At 46.5% G+C, this 15,746-nt stretch overlaps 6 protein-coding genes across 6 annotated transcripts; 3 read left to right on the top strand and 3 right to left on the bottom strand.

The window, feature by feature from the left end:
• Nucleotides 1-2,607: 2,607 nt before the first annotated feature.
• LY89DRAFT_75036 (beta-lactamase-type transpeptidase) lies at nt 2,608-4,572 on the bottom strand. The gene has a single exon (XM_018221198.1). It carries the CDS (start codon nt 4,278-4,280, stop codon nt 2,640-2,642), a length of 1,641 nt encoding a protein of 546 aa, XP_018070469.1. The 5' UTR covers nt 4,281-4,572; the 3' UTR covers nt 2,608-2,639.
• LY89DRAFT_75073 (uncharacterized protein) lies at nt 4,573-6,081 on the bottom strand. Its single transcript, XM_018221210.1, has 3 exons — nt 5,737-6,081; nt 5,211-5,683; nt 4,573-5,148 (listed from the first exon to the last, which is right to left on the bottom strand). The coding sequence occupies exons 1-3, from the start codon at nt 5,902-5,904 to the stop codon at nt 4,866-4,868; spliced, it is 924 nt and encodes a 307-aa protein (XP_018070468.1). The 5' UTR covers nt 5,905-6,081; the 3' UTR covers nt 4,573-4,865.
• Nucleotides 6,082-6,757: 676 nt separating this feature from the next.
• LY89DRAFT_734233 (amino acid transporter) lies at nt 6,758-9,090 on the top strand (the record flags this gene model as incomplete). Its single annotated transcript, XM_018219895.1, has 10 exons — nt 6,758-6,892; nt 6,992-7,062; nt 7,123-7,146; nt 7,218-7,307; nt 7,363-7,445; nt 7,504-7,881; nt 7,948-7,967; nt 8,028-8,162; nt 8,233-8,424; nt 8,497-9,090. The coding sequence occupies 10 exons, from the start codon at nt 6,758-6,760 to the stop codon at nt 9,088-9,090; spliced, it is 1,722 nt and encodes a 573-aa protein (XP_018070467.1).
• Nucleotides 9,091-9,239: 149 nt separating this feature from the next.
• On the bottom strand, nt 9,240-10,076 carry LY89DRAFT_74967 (uncharacterized protein). The gene has a single exon (XM_018221178.1). The coding sequence runs from the start codon at nt 9,974-9,976 to the stop codon at nt 9,389-9,391; it is 588 nt and encodes a 195-aa protein (XP_018070466.1). The 5' UTR covers nt 9,977-10,076; the 3' UTR covers nt 9,240-9,388.
• A 1,491-nt stretch (nt 10,077-11,567) lies between these two features.
• LY89DRAFT_734231 (alpha/beta-hydrolase) lies at nt 11,568-12,699 on the top strand (the record flags this gene model as incomplete). The annotated part of the gene is made up of 2 exons (XM_018219894.1): nt 11,568-11,835; nt 11,909-12,699. The coding sequence occupies 2 exons, from the start codon at nt 11,568-11,570 to the stop codon at nt 12,697-12,699; spliced, it is 1,059 nt and encodes a 352-aa protein (XP_018070465.1).
• A 1,348-nt stretch (nt 12,700-14,047) lies between these two features.
• LY89DRAFT_669656 (beta-eliminating lyase) lies at nt 14,048-15,082 on the top strand (the record flags this gene model as incomplete). Its single annotated transcript, XM_018213116.1, has 1 exon — nt 14,048-15,082. One exon carries the CDS (start codon nt 14,048-14,050, stop codon nt 15,080-15,082), a length of 1,035 nt encoding a protein of 344 aa, XP_018070464.1.
• Nucleotides 15,083-15,746: the final 664 nt, after the last annotated feature.

Genomic DNA, 15,746 nt, shown 5'->3' with positions numbered 1-15,746 from the left:
TGTTACAGATCTGGTTCTGTAACGATGCTACACGTGACCTTGGCTCTAAGCGAGTAGTCCAGCTTCCTGTATATAAACCCCTCGTCACTCTGCTCTTCTTCTCTCCTTACCTTATTATTCTAAGTTATAGTAAATCGACCTGAGTTCCGTCCACTTGAGATTGACTCTTGCCCGTGCTGTAACAAAAAGAGTGATATATTGTTTAAGTTTCCCCTCTAAATCTAAAGAAAAACTCGCTATTTTTAAGTACGGTAAAACTAAATCTGTAATATTAAAATAAATTATTTTAAAAAAGTTTTTATTTAAAAAAATAATAGATAATAAATTTTATTATTTTAAAAAAACTTTTATTTAATATTGTGACAGCACGGTTGGACTCAAGTACGTAGACGAGGAATCGATTAGGCTATCTCTTAGAATCTAAAGGTAAAGAGGAAAGAAAGGAAGGAAGCGCCGGAAGGCAGGGCATATATACAGGCGAGCGGTCACGTGAGTATTTCGTAGCGGTCACGTGACTCCATAACCGTGACAAATATATTTTTTTAAAAAAAAATTTATTAATAATTTTCTTAATTTAAAAAAAAAATTTTTATTTTTAAAATCGAAATAAATTTAAAATTTTTTTAAATATAATTAATATATATCGAAAATAAATATTTTATAATCGAAATTGTTGGAAGCACAGTATTCAGCTGTAAATCACGTGATATTTGCATGTGCTGTGAGACGCGGCCACAACAAGCAGCAAGTGCTGTACTAATCGTGGTATTGCGTCTCCCCTTTAACTCGTACTACATCGTACGAGTTATATACTAGCTACTGCATAAATCTGCTTACACCACGTGCGTCCATACGAAACGGCTAGTCCCGCTAATCCTGTCTGATCTTCCGGCCCGGTCTCAGCCAATGGGGTGGCGCCTGGCCTATACTCCCGACAAATATCGTATTAAATTATTAAATATTGTGATGGGTTGAACCTATTCTGTGGCTATGCCCCTAAATAGGCATAGCCGTCACGTGAGCAGACGCTCGGGCCTTAGCGCCCTTACAAAAGGATTTCTCCGGGGAGAATCCTTCTTTCTTTAACTAGTTTTTTTTGTAATACACATAGCTTATTACTTTGATTTATTATATTAGTCCGTAACAAATATTTAAAAAAAAAATTATATTTATATAAATTATTATATTTTAAAATATTTTATAAATATAAAAAATTTTATAATTCGATAAATTCGTTAAATTAAATTTTTTATAAATTTTTATTTTTGTAATAAGTTGAACCTATTCTGTAGCTATGCCCCTAAATAGGCATAGCCGTCACGTGAGCAGACGCTCGGGCCTTAGCGCCCTTACAAAAGGATTTCTCCGGGGAAAATCCTTCTTTCTTTAATTAGTTCTTGTTGGAAGCATAGTATTCAGCTGTAGATCACGTGATATTTGCATGTACTGTAAGACGCGGCTATAACAAGCAGCAGGTACTGTACTAATCGTAGTATTGCGTTTATCCTTTAACTCGTACTACGTTGTACGAGTTATATACTAGTTACTATATAAATCTGCTTACACTACGTGCTTCCATACGAAACGGCTAGTCCCGCTAATCCTGTCTAATCTTCCGGCCCGGTCTTAGCTAATAGGGTGGCGCCTAGCCTATACTCCCGACAGTTCTTTTTATAATACACATAGCTTATTACTTTAACTTATTATATTAGCTCGTAATAATTTTTTAAAAAAAAAATTATATTTATATAAATTATTATATTTTATTTTTAAAAATTTAAAAATAAATTTTTTAAATAAATTTTTTTATAATAAATTTAAACGTATTATTAATTTATATATAAATAATTTTTAAAATATATAAATTAAAATTTTTATATTACCTACCGACCGTCAAGCGCAGGGGAGCCAAAACTTCCCCAGGTGGCCTTTCCAGCGTTGGAGAGTTACTTGTTTTCTCAGATTTAGGGAACCAGATTCTACTCCTTTCTTCCTATCAGCATGACCCCGTAGTTGGAAGAAAGGCAGTGTTTCTCAACTATTATAGGACGTATGCAGAGTGAACTTGCATAACATGGCTTATACCAAGGTCAAGCGCTCGAGACTCTGGGATTATCGAGTGAAGATAAAGCAGACTCTACTATGCCTACTGACCGTTGTGGGATCTGTATAGGGGCGATACCGCATTAAGCAGGGGGGAGTCACATCACGGTCTAGTGGCTTTGGGAGATTTATACAGATTCTAGTAACGCAGATTTACATTGGCGCTGATAATTAAACAGTGCTTGAAAAAGAAGTAAAGGATGAGCGGAGGCGTTATAGAGGTATTAGGAGATTTATACATTTGTGACACGGCATTTGGAGGAGTCGAAGAATGTCTAGTAGCGCTTACCGCGCAGGCAGGCTTGACGGGAATACGAAAAGCTCGTCAGATATCCTGAGGGTAGAGCAGCTAATACCACAGTTTTTGCACTGTATGAAAGTGATTTATACTATTGTATTAGAAGCCAAAGTAAAGAGAGAAGTTCAATCTGAGCTTCTACAAAGATACATGTATTCGGTATGGAAACGTTAACGAGGCAGCAGAGGCGCCTTAGGCTCTTCCCATCAGTTTCCGTCAGAGATCTGTTATAGCTGTGCTACATAACAGGTTGTTTCATCTCTCCCGTTTTGTTAAACTCAAGATTTCTAGCTAGCCAACAGCCGATAGTAACACCAGTTACATTAGCACTGTCATCACGGCGCACGACAACCGTCCAGTCACCTGGAGGTTGAGAATCCATAGCTCGAGGGCATGCAAGAGCCCAGACATCGTCTCCAAGTGACCGGATCAGATGTACAGGTCCCTGGCCCAGGAATCCATCAAACGAACCATAAAGCATGCCGCCAGAGCCGTTACAGTGGAACACGGAATCTATTTCAGCGCAATAGTAGTGTCCGTGTATTTCGGAGGGATTGCCGGCAAGCTTGGTGGTTGTAACGCGTTGGGCATGGATATTTCGATTGTCTTTCGGAACGTGCATGTGAAGTAGACTTCCCTCCAGCGTTGCGACCATATCGTCAGACTGAGCTCGGAACGGTTCAATTACACGCATCTTTTCTGCTTTCCGATGGTATTTCACGAGGAGCTCTCCGGCAACATCTGCTTTCACAGTGATGGCCAGTTGGGTTTCTGGGTCGAGATATGTTCCAATCCAATTCTGGCTGGACTGGACAATCTCCTGCTTGGCTTCAGGAACAGCTAGTGCTCGCTTCAAAATATAATTGCTGATCGCCCCTGGCTCTCCGTGCTCTTGGTTTAGCAACACCACGATAGAAATCCGTGGTTCTGGTGCATACAGCCGGGAAAGTCGATACCCACGAAGCCCCCCTCCGTGCCTCACAGTTTCAACACCGCCAACAAGTTGGCGGGCTAGGCCATATCCATAATCAGCTGGCGCGCCATCCTTGAACTGCTGCTGCTCGGAATTGGCTTGGTACCAGCCTTGCGAATCGGTTCGGCTGCTGTCCAGAAACTGCTCGTAGGCAGTCATGTCGGCAAGGGAAGCCACGATGCCTGCATCTCCAGCCCATTCTATGCAATTCACAGCCGGATAGAAGCCCTGCGTCTCATCTCCTTCGTAGCCAATGCACGGGCGTGGATGCTCTGCGGTGTGTGCGCAAAGTCTTGCCGTCGCCATCCCAGCGGGCGCGAATATTCGTTCCGCAAGCAATTCCGCCAGCGGCTTTTGGGTGACCTTCTCGATCACCCGAGCCAGAACGAAGAAGTTCGTATTCGAGTACGAATACTCCGTGCCGGGTTGGAAATGAAAAGACTTGATCCGATCCATCATCATCGGGCCGTGATCAGCCACCGAAAAATGCCCCTCGGGCTTTGCACCCCAAAGGACCGTCATGGCCCAGTAGTCGCGGATTCCCGATTGCATGTTGCCGAGATGGCGAATCGTCAAGCCCGTGTCTTGTAGCATCTTGGGATTCAACACTTGGCCGAGGTGATCCGATAGCTGCTTCGTTGGCTCTTCGCCGCGAGCTATCATTGCTGGCGTGGGATTGCGCTCCAGGTCCGTTAGTAGCCCGCACACAAACTGCTTCGAGATGGAACAGATGGGCATTATCGTGTCGGCCGTCATGGGAATTCGTCGTTCGAGATCGGCAAATCCCCAGACGTGCTGACCAAGGAGCTCGCCATTTTTCAACACAGCGATGGCACCGCCTGGCCCTCTATAAAGAGCCGGTACTTCCTCGAGGATCTTGGAGATTGAATCAGAAAACGTAGTCATCTTGATTTATGAGCCTTGATAGGTAGACAAAGGCTGCTTCTAGTTTCGTGACTGATGTTTCATTGAAGTAAAAGATTCCAAGCAGGTCATAGCCTTAACTTATAAACCCCACCTTCGCGCCCGAACTGGTGATACACATGCTCTGTCGGGCGCGAAGATCCACCCTATTATATCGGGCGCCACACTTGATTTTTAGCCATTCTATCGGGCGCACTTGTCTTTATGATGTAACGCACTGCAGCAATATTATAATGAGGGATTGATGGTTACGCCCTCGCCCGACAGAGTACGTGGACGTCCCCGCTTGAACTTTACCTATACAACTCGGGCATCGCCTCGGGCACTTTTAACTTGTATTCGGGCACACTCCATGCGCAAATTTGCACCTTTAGGTTACATACATTTCAGAGGTAGTTCTCCGATCGTTGCTTTCGTAAGGCTTCGCGGATCATTGGATGACCTTAATTACTTGCCCTCCACAATCAATGAAGCCAGCATCCTGTCTATCCTCTAAGCTATGGCCCGTCTCCTGGATGACTTTGTGCACTAATTGATGTTATCTCCTTCAACATAGGAAATGGCAGATTACGCAATTTTTGCTCCTGTGTTGTTAAGAGAGTTCAGTCGGAGGGGAATTTCGGGCTCCAAGCCGTGCCTGTCTGGCAATCTGAAATGACCGGTCTGTATCATGCCTGACTCCATACCCAGAAGCAGATTTCTAATATAGGGGATGCAGACAGTAATGATGCTGAGTCCCTGCACAAACACCGTGGTCACATGGTATCTCCAAGTGTCAAAGGTTTTATCCAGAAGTTGCGTCTCCAAGCTCTGAGCTTCATAGAACTGTGCCGCGAAAGCACCCATAACCCTTCTCCATGTTAGCTGCCTGTTAAGTCTCTTGAAAATCGAAGCAGGTTCGGGAATACGTACGCCAATCGAGCGGCAAACCCGGTGATCACTATGGATTTCCGTCTTCTATCCATCGTCATGGGCCAGACCATGAAGGCGGGAAGGAGAATCAGTGCGCTTTCAATGACGAGGTTCACTCCCGCAAATGTTCTCCAAAAGAAGGACTGGTCGATGCATTGACTCCCCAAGACTTCCCACACATCAGGCGGACGACATGGAAAGACGGCCACGAAGAATGACGGGATGAAGAACAAGGCAGTGAAACCCGCCACACTATAAATCAACCGCTGGTGGGAGAGGCGTGGCGTGATCTCGTAGAGAAAGATGAGGATTGAGGCTTGCGCACAACTTGAGACCAGGACGAGCAGAATACTGGCAGAATAGACTGCTTTCTGTAGCGACTTTAGTTGATCCGATGACAATGTCGTCTGATGTCGCCCGATTCCGTTTGGTACGGCAAGCGATATGGAAACCGAGAAGCCGATACTGAAAACCTGAATGGAGTGTGATTAGCATCTTCGTCCTGTGAGATGTCTGGAATTCTTACTGTCGCGAGGGCTAGTGCAATGTCCTCCGTAATCCATCTTCTGAGAATGACGGACGACAAGGTAAACTTGATGCCGACCGCGATGAGAACCGATGCTACCATGATCCAGGCCAGCAAGCTGACTACCGGACCAAGGTTGGATGCGGTGATGGCTTCACGCTTGTCCATTTCAAGACTCGTAGGGCTGGAAACCACGGGTCAAGGTGGAGCAATAGAAGGATAAGGATCTCACACGGGAGTCCCACGGGGATTCATGAGGTCCTAAATACGCTAGGGATGTTGGTAACACAAGGGGCTTTGGTAAGACCGCCTATGTGGGCTTGGTAGCATCCCAAAAGAAGGAAGCGTTTTGACGAGGCTCTCTATCAGATTTGAATGCCGATGCGAAACGCGGACTTTATCCATTTGAGATCCCTATCCTGGCGACGATCAGCCAAGAAACCGAGACTGGTATGATCAGCTCATAAGTAAGGTAATAAATAGCGCTAGCAAGGCTTCAGTTCTGCTTACCTTGTTCGAGGTTATGTCGTTGTAGTTTCTTACTTGATTTGTATAAGCGTTGTTGACTTCTGCTCGAACAGTGCAAGTATAAGGTGCCCTTGTTACCTTTCTTATGGGCCGGGCCGTACACTTGAATTTTCTAGCCTATAAGGCAGCGATGATAGGACCACGGTACATGACTAGGATGTCAGAAGTGGGATATTCCGTGATTGTCGGTCTTCTCTGCCTTATCGAGGTTGCGTTCTGCAGTCAGCTTCGCTTCGTGGCTGAGTTATTATGTTACACAACATCAAACCCTCAGACGACCCCGGGAATTGACTTTTTTTCCCAATTCGTCCCACCCGAGTACCACGTAATCATCGTACCCTCACCGACTTTACTGGTGCTTGTTACAGCCTTCTCGACATCTGTGCCTTCCTTGTCTCGCTTTTCCTTTCCCACAAATCTAGTCTAGAATACTTATTCTTCTAACAACTTAGCTCTATTTGTAAATTTCCGCGGTGTACAGTCTCACAGCCCAATGAACGTCTCGACTGAAGCAACCGATGACAGGGTTGCTACGCTTGAAGGGACTTTCGACGAGATCCATGGTTCTACGTACTTGGAAAGAGATTCACGCGGTCTTGCACGTCTCGGAAAGTCGCAGGTGCTGAAGGTATGTTTCAAATATCTCCATCGTCATCCGTTCGGCTACAGTGTCTACGGGGGCTGCTGTTTTATCAAACGCTGGCTGATGATTACCGTGACTTTCTAGCGACGATTTGGGTTTCTCTCCATTTTTGGCTTCAGCTGCTGTATCCTCGCTACGTGGGAGACGGCATTGGCGTAAGGAATCAAAGGCTCCGTATTTCTCAAACGTCCTGATGCTAATATTGAGGTGCCCAGGCTCTTAGGGGAGGCATTCTCCAAGTAAGCGACCGAGTCGAGCCGAAGAAGACTAAGAGACTGTCTCCACGAACTGACTATTTTTAATCATACAGTGGTGGACCAGCCGGTTTGGCGTGGGGATTCCCCATCGTCTGGATGTGTTCATTATCCGTTTATTTATGCTTGGCCGAGATGGCGTCCATGTAAAAGTTTCGGGAGACTCGGACTTACCAGCAACAAGCTAATCCCCTTATGTAGCGCACCCATCTCTGGGGGACAATACTTTTGGGTCGCGATTCTTGCGCCTCGAAAGTACAAGCGATTTTGTGGCTATCTAACAGGTTATCTCCCACTTCGAGCCTTTCCCTGTCGCTATCGAGCTAGCACTAACATCTGTAGGGTTGCTAACTTCAATTGCATGGATCGCAGTCCTTGCTGTGGGCAGCATTTTTACGGGCACGATGGTTCAAGGGCTCATCATCTTGAACTATCCAGACTATGAACCTAAGGCTCTTCATGGGGCACTCTTGGCTTGGGCAGTGATTGCCGTAAGCATTTTTGTCAATACTGTAATTGCTGGGCTCCTGCCCGTCCTCGAAGGAGTCATCCTTCTAATACATATTCTGGGGTTCATTGCTATAATGACCTCGCTATTGTACCTGTCGCCACACAGCTCGGTAGAGGATGTCTTCTTTCGCTCTGTGAATGGAGGCAACTGGCCGACCCAAGGCCTTTCATATTGCATTGGCTTCGTCGGTAACGTGGCAACCTTCGTCGGTAAGTACACTCACCTCTTATGGCAAACGACGCTATCTATGACTCACCATCACCGCTTTTGAACAGGAGCGGATGCGGCTGTTCATGTAGGAATTCCTCTTAACGGGAGTCTGGGACAGACTACTGATCCTGACCTTCTTGGCTAGATGTCGGAAGAGATAGAAAATGCGGCGATGAACGTCCCTCGGGCCATTTTCACCACGGTCTTACTCAATGGCACTATGGGATGGGCGATGGTGCTTGCCGCACTCTTCTGTCTTGGCGATATTGAGTCTGTTATTGTGTGTATCCACGCAGTCCCCGTTTCTAATCTCCGACTTCCCATGAAGGCCTTTCTCATTGGTGTTACAGAACTCACCCACTGGCTTTCCATTTATACAAATCTTCTATAATGGGACTGGCAGAGCTGGGGCTACGATCATGACGGCAATAATTATAGTCATGATTTGGTGTGCTGTCATCGGTTTCGCTGCCACGGCAAGCCGGATGACCTGGTCATTTGCAAGAGACCACGGCCTACCATTCCACCATTTTATCCGGAAGGTTCGTACTATTAGTTCCATCTATTTATTCTCACCAAGCCCTGGAAGCCTGCTGACATACGGTGAGCTATAGGTCGACGCCCGTACGCGGATCCCAATGGTGGCAGTCGCCGTGGTGAACATCATCCCGTGTTTGTTGAACCTGATTTATATTGGCTCACCGACTGCATATAATGATGTTATATCCATGTCAGTGGCTGGTCTCTACGCGTCCTACCTCATCCCGTGCAGTTTCCTCCTCTGGCGCCGTGTCACTGGACAAATCAAGCCGTATGGGATAGACGAAAACCCCGGGGCAGCAACATTCACCGGACAAGACAGACAGTCCAGCGTGCCGGGCCCGCTGACAATGGAGGACGATGGTGACTTTGAAACGGTTCTCGAAGAACCAGAACTGCACTGGGGCCCTTGGCGTGTGCCTGGGCTGCTGGGTACTATAAACAACAGCTTCGCCTGCGTCTTCTGCGTATGGGTGCTGTTCTGGGGCTTCTGGCCACCTATCACACCCGTAACTAAGGAGAATATGAACTACAGCGTACTAGTTTTAGGCACCATCATTATTTTCGCGATCGCCCGCTACTTTCTGGGAGGTAAGATCGGGTACAGGGGCCCATTGGTAGACTATGAAGTGAAAGGCTTTGCCACTCGTCGACGTGCCGGGGTTTAAATTAAATAACGGTCAATTTAGCTACGTAAACCAAGAACTGCAGCTTCCACCTTTTCTGTTAGAGCTCTTGGCGTACGTTGAGCCACTTTCTTAAACGATGGAAAATGGCACCATGGTTTCATTACTGCTCATACATATGAGATTGCAATTGCCATATCTTAACACCTAGGTATACGACGATGCCTAAAATTCAATCCCAGAGAAATGAAGAAAGCACACCCAACCAATCGCCCGCTAACAACATATCCAACACTCTCCAACTAATTGCATAATTCCCACGCTAATGGACCAACCGAACTTAAAGTTTGAACTTGGAGGGGGCAGGGGGCATATCTAATCTCTGTGGACGGCCCTTGGCTGACCACTCCAAAAGTCGACGTGTAAAAGGCTCGTTGAAGCCTTGGTACCGAGCAGTTCCATCATCCAAAGGTACGTTCCACCAGACCGCTTTATCTCCAAGGAAGATGTGCTCCTTAACCGGCGGCATCGAGCCAACGATATGCTCGTCGTCAACCAGACCCATCGTGATACTCGTCCCGTCTGGTCGGCAGTGGTATTTCATGAAAAGTGGTGTGCCGCAGCGAGGACACCAGCCGCGTGTCGCGATATCAGAGTAGTAGGTCAGCTTGATGCCTTTTGATAGGTCACCGTGCAAGTCCTTTCTGCTGCCGTGGGGCTGAGCCATATACCATTGGATGAAGTCATTGTGGAATAGTCCGAACGTCAAAAATGGGTTGGAGGAAGCTTTGCGGCATTCTAGGCAATGGCAGATGGTGATGGATTCGGGCAGCATCTTGCTTTCTAGGTGGATCATGCCGCATAGACAGGAACCACGCAGAACAATGGGTGAAGGACCCTTCGACAACGGCTTTGGAGTTGGATCCATTGCTTGGAAAACCAATTGTAGGAGATTTGAGGGCTGGGATTGGAGTGACACACGACTGTCGTAATTGCTTGCTCAGAGGGTGTCCTCACTTTATAAGTCGGGCAGACTTCACATTTCCAGCATGAGGTATTTGTGCCATGGCTGATACAGAAGGTCGTCCTCACTCTATAAGTCGGGCGGACTTCACATTTCGAGCGCCATGGCTGCTTACAGACTCGCCCTATGCAGACCTAGCAACCCATTCACTGGTCGGCCTATTAAGGGGCTCTGCTATATCTTCATTTCTAGCCAATAAATACCACTAAATCCGTTATATTTATTAATAAGTAAAACGAGTGAAATTTCTTTAAAAATAAAATTTTTAAATTTTTATTTATTTTAATATTTTAAATAAATAAAATGTAACGGTCTCGCCTGACTGTCGGGTTTGTTGGCTGTAGAGTGATACGGGATCAAAGAAGAGTAGGTTCTGAAGAGAATGCAATCTCGTTACTAATAGCTTGGTGTTAAGAAACTATATTTGAGTTGAGCACGAAGCTCCTATCTACTTGGAAAACTACCTGCTTATATAGAACCTTCCTGCTCAGGGCCGAGGGGGAACGAGGGGACCGAGACAAAAGGTCCTCGTTCCCTTCGGTCCTCCTCGGTCCACTTTAATCACGTGATCGCTGATCCCGTGCACCTGGGGCCTTCTTGTCCCGAGGTATCTCCGGCAAGCTCGCTTGCTGGGCCTATCGTAATCGCTGTTTGTAACATAAAAATATTTTTAAGAAAAAAATATAAATTAATTTTATTTACTTTATTCAAAATTCTGTTATTAAACTTACCCTAGTAGTATCTTAGGTCCCATGTCAGATCCCACCCACCCCCGACCTTAGCGCCTTGTGAGTGGGCTAAGTGGGTGACATTGGGGCGTTTATCTCATGGAAATAACCCACTTGAATCCTGTCTATACTAATGCACAGTTCCCGCCCCGTCCAGACTAATGCACGTTCCCGCCCTGTTCAAACTAATGCACGATTCCCGTCCTGTATAATAAGGCTGACTAGTCCGCAGATGAGGACAGTCCAATCTATCATCAAGCTGCCTATAAACGTCGGGCAATGGTTGCACATGTAACACCCACCACTTGCCATCAGAGGATGATTCTTCACGATTGCGTTCAGTCGTTGGGCGGGGAAACAGGAATGGAACTGCAGGTAAGCATTGGCTTGGCCTCGGGCCAATGGCAGCCTGCATTGCTGCGCTGCGCCAGAAACATACACGGAAGAATATTATGGCAAGGCAAGGCTGCGCTGCACACGATGCTTAGAAGTCCCATGCATGCAGATGACATACGTTTCTAGGCTTGCGGTCAAAAGGACCTACTTCGTAGATGTGGCGGGCATTTACCGATATCAGTGGTTACACCAGGTACGCACGTGACCCGATGCCAGTCACACCTGCATTTTGTTCAGGCAGGCTGTCAGGAAGCTTCAACGCCATCCACATCCATATCCACATCCACATCCACCTTCTGCTTCACCCTCACACATCTTGCTGCCCAACGACCAACTTGCCTACAACAAACGGCAAACAGCATCATCACATCATGGCTCGATCCAATAAGATCGAATCTCCCCGAACAACGCTGATACCCTTCATCTCGGCCGAAGAGGCCGACTCGATGGCATACCCCCCCAATGCTCTTCCAGGTGCCCGCGATGTAGAATCCTTCTACGGAGCTATGCGAGTCTATGAATGGGGATCGACTAATGGAGAGAAGGTCTTGTTTGTCCACGGAGATGCCACACCTTGCCCACTCTTCTCCAAGATTGCTCAAGGGCTCGTGGACGCTGGATACCGAGTTATGCTCTTTGGTAAGCAATATTATGATTCACTCTGGCACAACAATAATGATCAGGTGAAACTGACCGATCTGCTTCTCACTAGATCTCTGGGGTCGAGGATACAGCGACACGCCGCTTGACTGTAGACATGATGACCGTCTGTTTGCATCCCAGATCCTACTAGCCCTCACGTCTTCGCCGCTCTCATGGATGGGAAATGGCAGCAGCTTCTCCATCGTAGCCTTTTCCCTAGGCGGGCCGATCTCCTTGGCATTCACCGGCGCCTTCCCCGAATCAGTTCGATCGTTGATCCTTCTCGGGCCAGCAGGTCTTATCCGCAAACTACCGGATGGTTACGAAGACGATTACGTGCTTCAACCCGAACTTGCCCCGTCACCGGAAGCTCTCCGTGAGAAAGTGCGAGAGATCCTCGGCGCGGTCTCATCTAGCCCGGCTTTGAACATACAGACAGACAAGAAGCGAGTCGTCTCGTCGGAGCAGGGGCCCTCTCGAGTAGAGAAGAGTTTTAACATGGGAGGCCTCATCCAGTGGCAGTTCGATCATCATCTAGGCCACGTTCATTCGTTCCAGGACACGGTTCGGTACGGCCCGCTGCAGAAGAGGGAAGATTTGTGGGGAAAAGTCTGCGATATTATTGCCGGCCGAACACGACCCGACTCTGCCCTGCATAATACCAAGTTGCTCGTCATCTTTGGTCGAGACGATGATGTTGTGGTTGGAGAGGAGACGACTGAGGATATCTTGAAGTTGTTACCTGCCCGTCATCTGCAGGTTGAATACGTACCAGGTGGGCATGGGTTCCTGTATCCGAACAGTGAAAAGATCACTCAGACGATCCTTTCATTCCAACGTTCTAAACTTTCCAAAGTCTAGATATGGAAGCACGAAGCTGGAATTGAATCATTCTTGCGTGTATATGCCGCGGCATGACGGCTTCCCAGTTTGTGGTCAGGGGTTCAGTGTGCAGTTTTAGAATGAGCCCTAAGAGAATAGACGCGTTATGAAACCGTTTCTAGACTCCTATTCAACTTCTCTTTTGCATCACTTGCTCGTAAGCTCCGTCACACAGTGAAACAGATGGAATGTCAGCTAGATTTGGAGTCGTCCACAATACATATTGATTTAGTTCCTAAGTTCAAATTTACGCACACCACGGGCGCGCTGTTTGTGAAAGGTATTACAAAAGTGAGAAATCAATCATCGAAATTCAACCCCCCTCGTCTTTAAGAGCATTGCTTATAATTTTCTTAACGATTACCTTCTGCAGGATTAGGATTATCTGCTTGTCCTTGGATTCGACCAGATGCGTGAGAGTGATTAACCTGATTAAAACGACTGTGAATATACTGGCAAACCTCGTCCACATCAATGTTCTCATAGGACACTATACGTTGGTATCTGGAGCGCCAATTTCCTCTTTGAACTATTGCGTATTCCTAGTGGACTTGATTCGTATGCCGACGCGAACTTCATCAGTGTAAGTCGCGTCAATGAGCTGGGTTATGTGCTTCAAAATCTGCCTGAATATGCTCTTTGTCCATATTGGAGCGCATGTGGGAGTAGCATAGACTCAGTTGCAAGGATAACTCTGCAATGGCATCATCTTGGCAACTTCTCTTTCGAATATGAACACGATTTTCTAGGTCATCAACTCGGACTAAATTGGTACTATGTTCGGTATAAAGACCATAGAAGAGAAGGCAATAAATAAAAAGGTCCCTGCTTCAAGCCAATTTAAAGCGTTGAAGCCTCTCGATCCAGGTAAGTCAACCCGATTCAGATACCGTTTTTACTTCAATTGTTAATTCTTTCCAAAGAGATAGAGAAGGAAATGAAAGCCGGGGTGACGAATCAAAGGAAGTAAAAGGATGGCCTATAAAAGCACGTTACAATTATAATCGTAGAAAAAACGCTTCTATATTAATAAAACGGTTTAATCATGATTTTGCTATTTTTTACCTACGGCGGACGGCTCACAAGGTTGTTCAACAACCCGGTTATCGCCACCCCATGATGCTGCACACACGTATTTTGTGGTACTGATTGAACGTGTTTTCGTTTTCCAATCTTCCTTCCTCCTCAAGATTAATTCACTCTCGCGACTGTCTAGCTCCAGAGCAGAGCTTTTCCTGCAACCACAACACTTTTTCTTCGTGTACTCCCTCCCTTCGACGCACCCCTTCTTCGAATTGTAAACTCCTGCGTTTTGGGCCGACGAATCATGAAGAAAGCAACCAAATACAGTTTCCATGATGATGACAGTGAAGGCGAGGCACTCGCTCAGACCAATATGTCCCAACACAGCGGCTATGGAGACGATGATTTCTGCGTTGATGCGAGACAGGCAATTCAAAGATTGATTGGCGCCAACAATGCCACAGTCTGCTTCGTAGCTGGTAGCACGGGAGCAAACCTCTTGGCGATAGCAAGTCACCTTCGTCCTCATGAGGCAATCATCGCTACGGAGCTGGGACACATCGTTGGAAAGGAAGGCGGGGCTGTAGAGGCAACGGGCCATAAGATCCTGGTCGAGCGGGGTGTGGAGGGCAAATTAACACCGGAACAGATACAGTCAGCTGTTGATCGCAGCTCAGAATTTGCGTGGCAGCCGAAGGCTCGAATGGTTTTCATCTCAAACACAACCGAAGTTGGCACTGTTTACAACAAGAGCGAATTCGAAGCTATCGCTGCAATCTGCAAAAGGCTAAGCCTTCTACTTCTCATGGATGGGGCGCGTCTCGGGGCTGCCTTGACGTCCGCCAAGAACGACATGACATTGAAAGATATTTATGATCTCACAGATACATTCTGGATCGGAGGCACCAAGAATGGCGCGCTGTTGGGCGAAGCGATAGTCATCAAGGATCCGGCTTTTGGCGCAGACTTTCCCTACCACATGAAGCAGCGAGGAATGTTGCTCGCAAAGGGAAGAGTTCTTGGGATTCAGTTCAGCACGCTCTTGCAGGATAATCTCTATTTTCGTCTAGCACGTCATTCCAATAACGCCGCAGCTGAAATGTCTACCGCTCTGGTGAGGATGGGATATGATATGTGGATGCGGACGGATTCCAATCAAGTGTTTGTCATCTTCCCACCGGCACTGGTTCAAGTATTGGCAAAGGATTTTGACTTCTTTGTCTGGAAATATCTCAGCGACACGGCACTGGTTGTGCGCCTTGTGACGTCTTGGGCAACAGATCTTTCGAAAGTGGAAAGACTTTGCTCAATCGTGGGAGAAGGGTCTGAAAGAACTTGAGACATCACAAGGCTATGGCGCTAAGAGAAACTCGTTTTTGGGCTTGCTATCCTACTATCTCTTTATCTAGTCTTTTCCTTGGCAACAACAAAACAGCTCGTTGAGGGCCAAGGAATTGGCTATGGAACTATGCGATGGGGTCTTTTATCACTCAGACTTTTCAAAAATAAATGACCTTGCATGGCTGCGTTTTACTGGACCGACGATTCTTCGAAGAAGAGCAAAAAGAGTCAGGGACACAACTCAAAATCGACGTGTATGCACCCCATACGATAAGGACAGCCATTGGAATACTTTCAGATATGCAATGATTCGGCCATTCAAACTTCTTGGTACTCAGCCTATTATTTGGGTTCTAGCTCTATTCATTGCATATGTATTTGGCCTGATGTATCTGGCTCTTTCAACATATTTCGCTGTCTGGCTCGATATATAGGGAAATATATAATACTGCAGGATTGAACGACATCTCCTTGGGCTTGGGATTCTCTTGTGCAACTCAGAATTGCGCCCCAATCAATGATATCGTGACAGTGTTGGCTGTAGTATACTATCAGTAATACTGCATGAAGTATGCCCTTTTTATACTACTAGCAGTACCGTATGAGTTTCGTACGTACTACTTGTAGCGATACAGTACAACTGCACTATTACCAGTGATATA

This window comes from Mollisia scopiformis (genome assembly GCF_001500285.1).
Source record: "Mollisia scopiformis unplaced genomic scaffold LY89scaffold_13, whole genome shotgun sequence".
In the NCBI taxonomy this organism is placed as follows: Eukaryota; Fungi; Ascomycota; class Leotiomycetes; order Helotiales; family Mollisiaceae; genus Mollisia; species Mollisia scopiformis.
This window is presented reverse-complemented; position numbering and strand designations above follow the sequence as displayed.